The sequence below is a fragment of the Pyrgilauda ruficollis genome, unplaced genomic scaffold, assembly GCF_017590135.1.
Source record: "Pyrgilauda ruficollis isolate IOZ18807 unplaced genomic scaffold, ASM1759013v1 scaffold733, whole genome shotgun sequence".
NCBI lineage: Eukaryota > Metazoa > Chordata > Aves > Passeriformes > Passeridae > Pyrgilauda > Pyrgilauda ruficollis.
Genome location: NW_024529189.1, coordinates 4,899 through 19,076, shown reverse-complemented (window position 1 = coordinate 19,076; position 14,178 = coordinate 4,899). Strand labels below are relative to the sequence as shown.

The window sequence follows — 14,178 nt, the reverse complement described above, 5'->3', positions numbered from 1 at the left end:
GTAATTAAATCCCGCCGTTAATGAGGGGGATGACCGTGGTCACTCCAGGGTGCAGTGGTCACTCAGTGTCCAGCCAAAAGGGCGGTCAGTGATGATGAGGAAGGTGATGAAGATGACTGTGGTCACTCCAGGGTGCAGTGGTCACTCAGCGGGTGGTCAGTGATGATGATGATGATGATGATGATGGTGATGATGATGGTGATGATGAAGGTGATGAAGGTCATGGTCACTCCGGGGCCCTGCGGTCACTCAGTGGGTGGTCAGTGATGATGATGATGATGATGATGAAGGCGACGGTCACTCCAGGGCCCTGCGGTCACTCAGTGGGTGGTCAGTGATGATGATGAAGGTGATGATGATGAAGGTGACGGTCACTCCAGGGCCCCGCAGTCACTCAGTGGGTGGTCAGTGATGATGATGAAGGTGATGATGAAGGTGACGGTCACTCCAGGGCCCCGCGCTCACTCAGCAGGTGGTCAGTGATGATGATGATGATGATGATGATGATGATGATGATGAAGGTGACGGTCACTTCAGGGCTCCGCGGTCACTCAGTGGGTGGTCAGTGATGATGATGAAGGTGATGATGAAGGTGACGGTCACTCCAGGGCCCCGCGGTCACTCAGCAGGTGGTCAGTGATGATGATGATGATGATGATGATGATGATGATGATGATGATGATGATGAAGGTGACGGTCACTCCAGGGCCCCGCGGTCACTCAGTGGGTGGTCAGTGATGATGATGAAGGTGATGATGAAGGTGACGGTCACTCCAGGGCCCCGCGGTCACTCAGCAGGTGGTCAGTGATGATGATGATGATGATGATGAAGGCGACGGTCACTCCAGGGCCCCGCGCTCACTCAGCAGGTGGTCAGTGATGATGATGATGATGATGAAGGTGATGGACTGGGGGGGACTGGGGGGGACTGGGGGGACTGGGACAGGGATAACTGGGCCCCATAACCTCATCCCAGTAGCTCCCAGTGCCTCCCAGTCCATCCCAGTGCCCCATAAGCTCCTCTAAATGCCGCCCAGTCCCCCCAAAATCCTTCCCAGTCAATCCCAGTGCCTCCCAGTCCCCTTCAAATCCCTTCCAACCCCCTCCCAGTCCTTTCCAGTCCATCCCAGTCCATCCCAGTGCCCCATAACCTCCTCCAAACACCTCCCAGTCCCTCCCAGTCAATCCAAATCCTTCCCAGTCCCTCCCAGTCCCCCTCAAATCCCCTCCAATCCCTTCCCCGTCAATCCCAGTCCATTCCCAGTCCCCTCCCAATGCTCCCAGTCCCTCCCAGTCCCCCCCAAATTCCTCCCAGTCCCATCCCAGTCCATTCCCAGTCCCCTCCCAACGCTCCCAGTCCTTCCCAGTCCCCTCAAATCCCCTCCAGTCCCTTCCCAGTCAATCCCAGTCCATTCCCAGTGCCCCATAACCTCCTCCAAACACCTCCAAGTCCATCCCAGTTCCCTCCCAATCCCCTCCCAGTCCCCCTCAAATCCCCTCCAATCCCTCCCAGTCCCCTCCAATCCCTCCCAGTCCCTCCCAGTGCCCTCCCAATCCCCTCCCAGTCCATCCCAGTAACCCCAAGCTCCAAACCAGTACAAACCAGTGACCCCCAAACCCCAAACCAGTACAAACCAGTAACCCCAAACCCCAAACCAGTACAAACCAGTGACCCCAAACCCCAAACCCCCCCCCCACCCCCCCCCAACCCCTCCCAGTCCCTCCCAGTGCCCCCCCAATCCCCTCCCAGCCCCCCCCAATCCCTCCCAGTCCCCCCCAGTCCCCCTCAAATCCCCTCCAATCCCTTGCAGTTCCCTCCCAACCCCTCCCAGTTCCCTCCCAATCCCTCCCAGTCCCTCCCAGTCCCTCCCAGTGCCCCCAGTCCCACCTGCTGGCCGCGGTTCTGGAAGTGGTGGCCGGCGTTGGCGATCACCTGCTCGTCGCTCAGGGCCCCGTACGGCGGCTCCCGGCAGCGCGTCAGCACCTCCCAGAGCGTCACCCCGAAGGCCCAGGCGTCGCTGGCCGGGCTGAACGTGCCCTGGAATCCCAAATTCGGGAATTTCGGGAGTTTTTGGGGGGATTTTTTGTGAATTTCTGGGAATTTTGGGGAGTTTTCAGGAGCTCAGGAAGTCAAAATTTGCGGTTTCAGCACCTCCCAGAGCGTCACCCCCAAGGCCCAGGCGTCGCTGGCCCGGCTGAACGCCCCCTGGAATCCCAAATGTGAATTTTTAGTGAATTTCTGGGAATTTTTGGGAGTTTTCAGGAAGTCAGAAAGTCAAAATTTGGGGTTAGGCGTCGCTGGCCGGGCTGAACGTGCCCTGGAATCCCAAATTCGGGAATTTCGGGAGTTTTTGGGGGGATTTTTTGTGAATTTCTGGGAATTTTGGGGAGTTTTCAGGAGCTCAGGAAGTCAAAATTTGCGGTTTCAGCACCTCCCAGAGCGTCACCCCCAAGGCCCAGGCGTCGCTGGCCCGGCTGAACGCCCCCTGGAATCCCAAACTTTGGGAATTTTGGGAATTTTTTTGAATTTTTGGGAATTTTTGGGAGTCTTCAGGAGCTCAGGAAGTCAAAATTTCCCAATTTTCCCCCTCAAAATCTCAAATTTTTCCCCAGTTCTTCCCCCAAACCCCAATTTTCCTCTAATTTTTTCCCTCCCAAATTCCTTTTTTCCCCATTTTTCCCTAAAATCCAAATTTTTTCCATTTTCCCCCAAATTTTCTGCCAAACTCCCATTTTTTACCAATTTCCTTCCCATTTCCCCCCAAATATCTGATTTTTTTCCCTCCAAAATCCCATCTTTTTCCAATTTTTCCCATTTTTTTCGCTCAAAATTCAATTTTTTTCCTATTTTTTTCCCAATTCTTTTCCCCATTTTGTCACCATTTCCTCCCAAAATCCAACTTCCCCCCAATTTTCATCCCATCATCCCCAATATTTACCCAAAAATCCCATTTTTTCCCATTTTTTCCCAAAAATCCCATTTCCCCCCCATTTTTTTCCCCAAAATTCCAATTTTTCCCAATTCCCCCAAAACTTCCCTCCAAAATCCAATTATTTCCGATTTTTCTTTTTCTTTCCCAATTTTTCCCCCCAAAAATCCCATTTTTCCCCATTTTTTCCCCAAAACCCCAATTTTTTCCATTCCCCCAAAATTTCTTAAAATTTTGGCCTATTTTTTCTCTTTTTTCCCCACAAAAATGCAATTCCCTTCAGCCCAGCCAGGATCTGAGCTGGGGAAAAAAATTTAATTTTCAGGATTTCTCAAAAAAACCCCCCATTTTCCCCCCAAAAATTTGCCTTCTTTCCCTCCAAAATTCAATTTTTTCTTCATTTTTCACTGTTTTTTTTTTTTTTTTTGAGAAAAACCCATTTTTCCCTAAATTTTTTTTTTTTTACATTTATTCCTGGGGTTTTTTCCCCAAGAAATCTGTTTTTGCTATACTTGTTCCTGGATTTCCTAGAAAAAAAGTTAATTTCCCCCCAAAATCTGTTGTTTTTAATTATTTTTGGTGGTTTTCCCCCAAAAAATGTGTTTTTCCTAAAACAACCCAATTTTTTATACCCCTATTTCTGGTTTTATTTTCTGAAAAAGAAGTGTTTTTCCTCACAAATTTCAATTTTCCCTTCACCTATTCCACTTTAGTCCCAAAAATTCCTATATTTAATTAAAAAATTAATATTTTTCTTCGCTTGTTCTTCTTTTTCTCCCAAAAATTGCTTTTTGCCAAAAAATTCCTTTTTTTCCGCACCTTTTCCTGTTTTTCCCCCCAAAAAAGTCATTTCCCCCCAAAAAAATCCAATTGTCCCGCCCCAAACCCCAGAAGGGGCGTGGCCTGAGGGATGGGCGTGGTTTATGCACAATAGGCGTGGCTTAATGGGGTGGGAGGGGCTGCTCTTAAAGGGCCAGCACCCCAGAAACACTGACAGAAATTACTCAGAGTGGGCGGGGCTTGAAGGGGCGTGGCTCAGGGGTGTGTGCATATATGGGCGTGGCATTTTAAATGATGGGCGTGGCTTAATTATGGAGGGGCTTCTCTTAAAGGGCCAGAACGCCAGAAATGACAACAAAAAACAGAACTAAAAGCGGGCGTGGCTGTAGTGGGCGTGTCCCAGCCAGGTGTGGGGAATGTGGGCGTGTCCCACCTGAGGGCGTGGCCGCGGGGCCCGCCCAGGAACTGGTGCAGGTCTCCGTGCTCCATGTACTCGGTGACGATGCACAGGGGGCCGGGCCCCCCGCACACCCCCAGCAGCCGCACGATGTTGGGGTCCCGCAGCCGGCCCAGCGTCCGCGCCTCCTGCAGGAAATCCCGCCTGGGCGCGCCCGGCGCCAGGTCAGCGCACCTGGGTGCACCTGGGCGCACCTGGGCACACCTGGGCACACCTGGGTATGCCCTGAGTACACCTGGGCACACCTGGGCACACCTGGGGACACCTGGGAATGCCCTGGGTACCACTGGGTATGCCCTGGATACACCTGGGCACACCTGGACACATGTGGGGCACACCTGGGATACACCTGGGTGCACCTGGGTACACCTGGGCACACCTGGGGGCATGTGGGGTACACCTGGGATACACCTGGGTACACCTGGACACACCTAGGCACACCTGGGGGCACGTGGAATACACAGCCCCCCCCAGTCCCTCCCAGTTCTCCCAGTTCCCGTACCGGGCGTTTTTGGTGGCGTCCGGCCGCAGCACCTTGACCGCCACCAGCAGGGGTCGCTCTACGGCCGAGGGGGCGGGGCCTAAGCTTGGAGGTGGGGCCAGGCCCAGGGTGTGGGGGGCGATGACCTCACACAGCAGCACCTGGGGGCGGGGCCAGAGAAAGAGGAGGGGCCTCAGAAAACGGGCGGGGCAACAATGTGGCACAGCAGCACCTGGGGCGGGGCCAAAGGAAAGGGGGTGTGGCCAAATCTGTGAGGGTGTGGCCAAATAGAAAGGGGTGGTGCCTTTCCAATGGGGCGGGGCTAAAGCCATAGTGGGTGTGGCCTCAAAAAGGGCTGGGGATAAACCATTTGGGGGTGTGGCAAGTAACTTAGGGGCGTGGCTAAAGACCTTTAGGGGTGGGGCTAAGCCACAGTGTGTGTCACCTCAATCGGGGCGTGGCTTCATGCCAGGGGTGTGGCTTACCTCTCCGAACTGCCCCTCCCCCAGCTTCTCCCGGAAGCGGAGGCGGTCCCGAGGGAAGGCTGGGAGGGCGGGGCCATGGGCGGGGCTGTGGGCGGGGCCAGCCAGGGCATAGGCGGAGCCTCCGGTGACATCAGCCTCAGCGTAAGCCCCCGCCCCCACCTCGGGCTCACCTGTGCAGGTGGGAGGGGCACAGGTGAGGTCATTGTGGGTGTGGCTAAAGTGGGAGTGACCCTTCCCAAGCCCCACCCTTACCGTCAGTGTTGATTGGCTTGGCGGTTTTGGGCGGAGCCAGAGCAAGGCCTCCTATTGGCCGGGCGTAGGTGGCAAGGAGCAGCCGATAGGCTGGATTGGCTGGGGGCGTGGTCAGAGATGGGCGTGGTCAGGGGATTTTGGGGGCCATTTTGAGCCTTTTCCTCATTCCTGGACCCAATTTTTTCGGGGATACTCCCGGAAAAAAAAAAGGGGGAAAATCCTCCCTCCCTCTTTTTTTCTCTCCTTTTTCCCTCCTGTTTTCCCCTTTTCCCCCTCTTTTCCCTTTTTTCCACTTTTCCTTTTTGTCCCTTTCCCCTTTCCCTCTTTTCCGCCCCTTCTTTCCCCTTTCCCCTTTTTTCCCACTTTTTTCCCTTTCCCCCCTCCCTTTTTCCCTCCCTTCCCCCCCTTTTCCTCCCCTTTTCCCCTCCTTTTTCCCCCTCCTTTTTTCCCATTTTTTCCCCTTCCCCCCAATTTCTCCCCATTTCTCCCCTCCTTTTTTCCCAGTTTTTCCCTTTTCCCCTCCTTTTTTCCCCCTCCTTTTTTCCTCCCCTTTTTTCCCTTCCCCCCCATTTCTCTCCCATTTTCCTCCCTTTTTCCCATTTTTTCTCTTTTCCCCCCATTTCTCCCCCCCTTTATTCCCTTTCCACCCATTTCTCCCCCCCTTTTTTCCCAGTCCTTTTCCCCTCCTTTTTCCCCCTCCTTTTTTCCCATTTTTTCCCCTTCCCCCCAATTTCTCCCCATTTCTCCCCTCCTTTTTTCCCAGTTTTTCCCTTTTCCCCTCCTTTTTTCCCCCTCCTTTTTTCCTCCCCTTTTTTCCCTTTCCCCCCATTTTCCCCCCCTTTTTCCCATTTTTTTCCCTTTTCCCCCCATTTCTCCCCCATTTCCCCCCCTTTTTCCCCTTTTCCCCTCCCCTCTCTCACCAGCCCCGGGGGGCACCGGGGGCGCTCGGGGCCGTGCTCGGGTGGGTTCCTGGTACTCCCCGGTTCCAGTCCCGGTTCCAGTGCCAGTCCCAGTGCCGGTTCCGTTCCCGTTCCCGGTTCCGATCCGCTCGTAGCGGGGTCCCCCCCGTGCCCCTCCCCCCCCCGTGGCGTTGTTGATGACCACGGTGTCCCCCGAGAGCTGCACCCGCAGCGCCGCCTCCGCCCCGCGGCCCTGAGGACCGGTAAAAACCGGTTAGAACCAGTTAGGACCAGCTCAGACCAGTTAGAACCAGTTCGGTCCCAGTTAGAACCGCTTCAGCCCCAATTCAGACCAGTAAAAACCAGTTCGGCCCCTCCCAGTCCCTCCCAGTCCCCCCCAGTCCCTCCCAGTGACCTTGCCCAGCGGCCCGGCCGCGCCGCGGCGCCGCCGCAGGATGAGGATGATGATGGCGAGCAGGAGGAGGATGATGGCGCCCAGGCAGCCCAGCAGCGCCGGCGACTGCCCCGCCTCACCCTGGGCCGCCGGCGGGACCAGTTCGGCCTCCCCGGGGGCTACTGGGAGGAATGGGAGGGGCAGGAGGGCGTCATGGCCACGCCCACCATGGATAAGCCACGCCCATTTAATCCCCACCCCATTGAACCCCACCCAGTTAAGCCCCACCCATTTGTGCCTCCATCAAGCCACACCCCATTAAGACCCTCCCAGTTAAGCCCCACCCATTAAAGCTCCACCCCGTTAACCCCCACCCATTTAAACCCCACCCAGTTAAACCCCACCCATTTAAACCCCACCCAGCTAAACCCCACCCAGCTAAACCCCACCCAGCTAAACCCCACCCAGTTAAGCCCCGCCTACCCAGGGCAGTGGTGTTGGTTGCCCTGCCCCCATCGTGGGCGCTTTCCAAGATGGCGGCAGAGGGGTCAGGTGTTGGGGGCCACCCGCTGGCACCCACGGGGTCATCCAGCACCTCTGGGGGTGGGGACGGTCATTGGTGATGTCATCAACAGTCAGTGATGTCATCAGCAACAAAATCATGAATGATCAATGGCGTTATCACAAAATCAGTGATGTCAATGATCGACAAGGAACTCACCAGTCAACCAATGATGTCATCAACCAACCGTTGACCCCAAGACCCAGTGGATGACCCCAACACCCAACCGTTGACCCCATGACACAACCATTGACCCCATGACCCAACCGTTGACCCCAACACCCAATGAATGAGCCCAACACCCAACCATTGACCCCATGACCCAACCGTTGACCCCAACACCCAACCAATGACCCCAACACCCAACCGATGACCCCATGACCCAACCATTGACCCCAACACCCAATGAATGACCCCATGACCCAACCAATGACCCCATGACCCAATCATTGACCCCAACACCCAACCGATGACCCCGTGACCCAACCATTGACTCCAACACCCAATGAATGACCCCATGACCCAACCAATGACCCCAACACCCAACCATTGATCCCAACACCCAACCATTGACCCCATGACCCAACCATTGACCCCAACACCCAACCATTGACCCCATGACCCAGCCAATGACCCCAACACCCAACCATTGACCCATGACCCAACCATTGACCCCAATGCCCAACCTGAGACAAAGGAGACCTCACTGAAGAGCATCCACTCGGCGCCAAAGAAGAAGCGGCACTGGATGAAGCGGGCATGGCGCCCGCCCAAGGGGACGGTGACCAAGCGGGCGCTGGGGTCCTTGGTGGCCCCGGCCAGGCTGTGGGTGACCACCGTGGGCTCCCAGGCCGTGGCCAAGATCTTCTTGAAGCGACACTCGACCGCCCGGAAGATTCCGACGCCACGCGTGTGGAGGTTGTTGCAGTGGACCTGGGGGGGGTGACAATGCGTCCCATGATGCTCTGGGGCAAGGTGACCAATCCAGACGTTCTCCAGAGGGACATCCCAGACCCCAAGGTGGGGTTGATGTGGTGTCCCCCCATCCATCCATCCATGGCTGACCAATCCCACAATTCCAGGCGCCCCAAATCTCCCAGCATTCCCCGGGGCACCTGCATGGCGTGGAAGGTGCGGAGCTCCTGGAACTCAAACTCCAGCTCCACATTGGGGTGGGGCCCAGGTGGCCGCGGCCACCCCACGTAGTCGTAGCCTGGCCACAGGCGGCGCTCGCGGGTCCTCAAGAAGTCATCGAGGCCCAGGACCCCGTCTGAGAGCTGGCCCAGCCCCCCGAAGTGCAACCTGGGCAGGTGGGACACACCTAGATATGGGGATTGTCCCATCCCACCCACCTGGAGATCCCCCAGTGACACCTGGGAATCCCCCAGTGACACCTGGGCAGGTGGGACACACCTGGGTACTGAGATTGTCCCGTCCCACCCACCTGGAGATCCCCCAGTGACACCTGGGCAGGTGGGACACACCTGGGTACTGAGATTGTCCCGTCCCACCCACCTGGAGATCCCCCAGTGACACCTGGGCAGGTGGGACACACCTGGGTACTGAGATTGTCCCGTCCCACCCACCTGGAGATCCCCCAGTGACACCTGGGCAGGTGGGACACACCTGGGTACTGAGATTGTCCCGTCCCACCCACCTGGAGATCCCCCAGTGACACCTGGGCAGGTGGGACACACCTGGGTACTGAGATTGTCCCGTCCCACCCACCTGGAGATCCCCCAGTGACACCTGGGCAGGTGGGACACACCTGGGTACTGAGATTGTCCCGTCCCACCCACCTGGAGATCCCCCAGTGACACCTGGGCAGGTGGGACACACCTGGGTACTGAGATTGTCCCGTCCCACCCACCTGGAGATCCCCCAGTGACACCTGGGCAGGTGGGACACACCTGGGTACTGAGATTGTCCCGTCCCACCCACCTGGAGATCCCCCAGTGACACCTGGGCAGGTGGGACACACCTGGGTACTGAGATTGTCCCGTCCCACCCACCTGGAGATCCCCCAGTGACACCTGGGCAGGTGGGACACACCTGGGTACTGAGATTGTCCCGTCCCACCCACCTGGAGATCCCCCAGTGACACCTGGGCAGGTGGGACACACCTGGGTACTGAGATTGTCCCGTCCCACCCACCTGGAGATCCCCCAGTGACACCTGGGCAGGTGGGACACACCTGGGTACTGAGATTGTCCCGTCCCACCCACCTGGAGATCCCCCAGTGACACCTGGGCAGGTGGGACACACCTGGGTACTGAGATTGTCCCGTCCCACCCACCTGGAGATCCCCCAGTGACACCTGGGCAGGTGGGACACACCTGGATATGGGGATTGTCCCATCCCACCCACCTGTGGACTCCATAAGGGACAACCTGGGACAGTTTGGGGACACGTGGGGACACCCGGGGACACTTTGAGGATCACTGGGGACATCTGGAAAACTCCTGGGACAGTTTGGGGACACCTTGGGGGGGTTGGATACAGGAATTTTGGGAATTCTTGGGGCAGGGGATGCCTGGAGATGATTTGGGGACACCTGGGGACACCTGGGGACTCACGGGCCAGCGCTGAAGCCGTCGTAGGTGGAGTCATTGAGGACGATGGGGACGGGGTCCAGGGCCATGACGTGTCCCCGCGGGGCCGTGTAGGACAAGAGCCCGGCTGGGGACGGGGATGGGGATGTGTCACCACGGGGTCACCACGGGGTCACCACGGGGTCACCAGCAGGTGAACAGGGGGCACGTGGCCATAGAGGGTCACCACCCCTTTAGGGACATCCAAGAGGTGGCGCTGGGTGGGATGGGTGGCCATGATGATGTCATGAGGAGGGGGATGATGTCATGAGCCAATGTATGACATCATCAACTGTTGACCCCATGACCCAACCATTGACCCCATGACCCAACTGTTGACCCCAACACCCAACCCTTGACCCAACACCCAACACTTGACCCCAACACCCAACCATTGCCCCCATGGCCCAACCGTTGACCCCATGACCCAACCGTTGACCCCATGACCCAACTGTTGACCCCAACACCCAACCCTTGACCCAACACCCAACACTTGACCCCAACACCCAACCATTGCCCCCATGACCCAACCGTTGACCCCATGACCCAACTGTTGACCCCAACACCCAATGGATGACCCCAACACCCGACCATTGACCCCACAATGACAAGACCCCAACCCAGATGCCCCAGGGCCACCACCAAGGGTCGTTGGGTGAAGGACACAACCATGGGCGACCACCACACTTTTTGGGCCACCAGCAGGGTGGGACACAGGTGACTCAGGGGTGACTCAGGGGTGACAGGGAGGTGACACGGAGGTGGCACTCACCCTCCCAGGGACAGCCGTAGAGCTCAAGGCGCAGGCAGACGCTCATGGCGCGCGGCGCCCGTGGGTACACCCGGAGGGCCCGGGCCACCGGCGCTGGGGACAGGTCCTTCAGCACCACCCCCTCGGGGTCCTCGTTGCCACCGATCACCTGAGGTGACACCAACCGCAGCCGGTGGCACCCGAGGGTGGCGTCAGCCAAGGAGATCCCAGGGATTTATCGGGGTCTGTGACAGCCCGAGGTCCCCAGGGTGTCCCCAAGGTCCCCAATGGCCTCGGGTCCATCCACAGTGTCCCCAATGTTCCCAAATGTCCCCAACACCCTCAATGCCCCCAATGCCCCCAATGTCCCCAAATCCCCTTGATGTCCCCACCACCTCCAATGTCCCCAATGTCCCCAAATCCCCTCAATGTCCCCAATGTCCCCAACACCCCCAATGTCCCAAAATCCCCCCATTGTCCCCAAATCCCCTTGATGTCCCCAACATCTCCAATGTCCCCAATGTCTCCAATCCCCTCAACGCCCTCAATCCCGCAATGTCCCCAATGTCCCCAAATCCCCTCAATATCCCCAATGTCCCCAAATCCTCTCAATGTCCCCAATGTCCCCAACACCCCCAAAGTCCCCAACCCCCTGCAATGTCCCCAAGGCCACCTCGTCTGGGATAAACTGGGAATGAACTGGGATGGACTGGGATAAACTGGGAATGAACTGGGATGGACTGGGATAAACTGGGAATGAACTGGGATGGACTGGGATAAACTGGGAATGAACTGGGATGGACTGGGATAAACTGGGAATGAACTGGGATGGACTGGGATAAACTGGGAATGAACTGGGATGGACTGGGATAAACTGGGAATGAACTGGGATGGACTGGGATAAACTGGGAATGAACTGGGATGGACTGGGATAAACTGGGAATGAACTGGGATGGACTGGGATAAACTGGGAATGAACTGGGATGGACTGGGATAAACTGGGAATGAACTGGGATGGACTGGGATAAACTGGGAATGAACTGGGATGGACTGGGATAAACTGGGAATGAACTGGGATGGACTGGGATAAACTGGGAATGAACTGGGATGGACTGGGATAAACTGGGAATGAACTGGGATGGACTGGGATAAACTGGGAATGAACTGGGATGGACTGGGATAAACTGGGAATGAACTGGGATGGACTGGGATAAACTGGGAATGAACTGGGATGGACTGGGATAAACTGGGAATGAACTGGGATGGACTGGGATAAACTGGGAATGAACTGGGATGGACTGGGATAAACTGGGAATGAACTGGGATGGACTGGGATAAACTGGGAATGAACTGGGATGGACTGGGATAAACTGGGAATGAACTGGGATGGACTGGGATAAACTGGGAATGAACTGGGATGGACTGGGATAAACTGGGAATGAACTGGGATGGACTGGGATAAACTGGGAATGAACTGGGATGGACTGGGATAAACTGGGAATGAACTGGGATGGACTGGGATAAACTGGGAATGAACTGGGATGGACTGGGATAAACTGGGAATGAACTGGGATGGACTGGGATAAACTGGGAATGAACTGGGATGGACTGGGATAAACTGGGAATGAACTGGGATGGACTGGGATAAACTGGGAATGAACTGGGATGGACTGGGATAAACTGGGAATGAACTGGGATGGACTGGGATAAACTGGGAATGAACTGGGATGGACTGGGATAAACTGGGAATGAACTGGGATGGACTGGGATAAACTGGGAATGAACTGGGATGGACTGGGATAAACTGGGAATGAACTGGGATGGACTGGGATAAACTGGGAATGAACTGGGATGGACTGGGATAAACTGGGAATGAACTGGGATGGACTGGGATAAACTGGGAATGAACTGGGATGGACTGGGATAAACTGGGAATGAACTGGGATGGACTGGGATAAACTGGGAATGAACTGGGATGGACTGGGATAAACTGGGAATGAACTGGGATGGACTGGGATAAACTGGGAATGAACTGGGATGGACTGGGATAAACTGGGAATGAACTGGGATGGACTGGGATAAACTGGGAATGAACTGGGATGGACTGGGATAAACTGGGAATGAACTGGGATGGACTGGGATAAACTGGGAATGAACTGGGATGGACTGGGATAAACTGGGAATGAACTGGGATGGACTGGGATAAACTGGGAATGAACTGGGATGGACTGGGATAAACTGGGAATGAACTGGGATGGACTGGGATAAACTGGGAATGAACTGGGATGGACTGGGATAAACTGGGAATGAACTGGGATGGACTGGGATAAACTGGGAATGAACTGGGATGGACTGGGATAAACTGGGAATGAACTGGGATGGACTGGGATAAACTGGGAATGAACTGGGATGGACTGGGATAAACTGGGAATGAACTGGGATGGACTGGGAGGGACTGGGAATGAACTGGGAATGAACTGGGATGGACTGGGAGGGACTGGGAATGAACTGGGAGGGACTGGGAATGAACTGGGAGGGACTGGGAATGAACTGGGAGGGACTGGGAATGAACTGGGAGGGACTGGGAATGAACTGGGAGGGACTGGGAATGAACTGGGAGGGACTGGGAATGAACTGGGAGGGACTGGGAATGAACTGGGAGGGACTGGGAATGAACTGGGATGAACTGGGATGGACTGGGAGGGACTGGGAATGAACTGGGATGGACTGGGAGGGACTGGGAGAGACTGGGAATGAACTGGGATGGACTGGGAGAGACTGGGAATGAACTGGGAATGAACTGGGAGGGACTGGGATGGACTGGGAGCACTGGGAGCCCCCCCAGCAGCTGCTCCCAGAATCCTTTGCTGGAATTCCCCCCCCTTCCCCTCCCCCCCACAACAGCTGCAAAGGGGGCGTGGTTTCTCCCCACCCTACCCGCTCATTTGCATAAAGATGAATATTCATCAACTGCCCCAAAAAACCACCCGGGGAGGACAAAATCGGCCTCAAATGTCCCCAAAATTCCCCAAATTTCCCACATTTTCCCCAAAATTTCCCCAAACGCCCCCAAAATTCTGCCAAAATCCCCCCGAAGTCCCCCCAAATTTCCCCCAAATTCCCCAAACCACAAATTCTCCCCAAAATTCCCCAAATTTCCCACATTTTCCCCAAAATTTCCCCAAACGCCCCCAAAATTCTGCCAAAATCCCCCCGAAGTCCCCCCAAATTTCCCCAAAATTCCCAAAACCACAAATTCTCCAAATTTTCCCGTAATTTCCCCCAAAATTCCCCCCAATCCTCCCAACCCCCCAAACTCCCAAATTTTACCCAAATCCCCCCTAAAATTCCCCTAGATCCCATCAACTGCCCCCAAAATTCCCCAAAATCCTCCAAATTCCCAAAATGCTCCCAAAATTCCCCAAAATCCACCCCAAGTTTCCCAAAATCTCCCTCAAGCTGCCCCCAATTCTCCCAAAAGTCCCCCCAAAATTCCCAAACTTTGCCCAAAAATCCCCTCAAACTCCCCGAAAATTCCCCCAAAATTCCCAAATTTTTTCTGCAAAATTCACAAATCCCCCCAAAACTCCCCCCAA

General features: G+C 55.7%; 1 protein-coding gene across 1 annotated transcript in view; it reads right to left on the bottom strand.

Annotated features, from left to right (window-relative positions):
* Positions 1–226: 226 nt before the first annotated feature.
* LOC121363599 (epithelial discoidin domain-containing receptor 1-like) overlaps positions 227–14,178 on the bottom strand; it is a 15,793-nt gene continuing 1,841 nt past the window's right edge. The window contains exons 2-14 of the mRNA XM_041486036.1: positions 10,604–10,801; positions 9,817–9,919; positions 8,356–8,542; positions 7,927–8,173; positions 7,162–7,275; positions 6,700–6,860; positions 6,306–6,537; positions 5,386–5,484; positions 5,134–5,303; positions 4,670–4,809; positions 4,026–4,311; positions 1,877–2,044; positions 227–310 (exon numbers count right to left, since the gene is read on the bottom strand). Of these exons, the coding sequence (XP_041341970.1) occupies positions 227–310; positions 1,877–2,044; positions 4,026–4,311; positions 4,670–4,809; positions 5,134–5,303; positions 5,386–5,484; positions 6,306–6,537; positions 6,700–6,860; positions 7,162–7,275; positions 7,927–8,173; positions 8,356–8,542; positions 9,817–9,919; positions 10,604–10,801 (2,189 nt within the window). The remainder of the gene's footprint in view (positions 311–1,876; positions 2,045–4,025; positions 4,312–4,669; positions 4,810–5,133; positions 5,304–5,385; positions 5,485–6,305; positions 6,538–6,699; positions 6,861–7,161; positions 7,276–7,926; positions 8,174–8,355; positions 8,543–9,816; positions 9,920–10,603; positions 10,802–14,178) is intronic.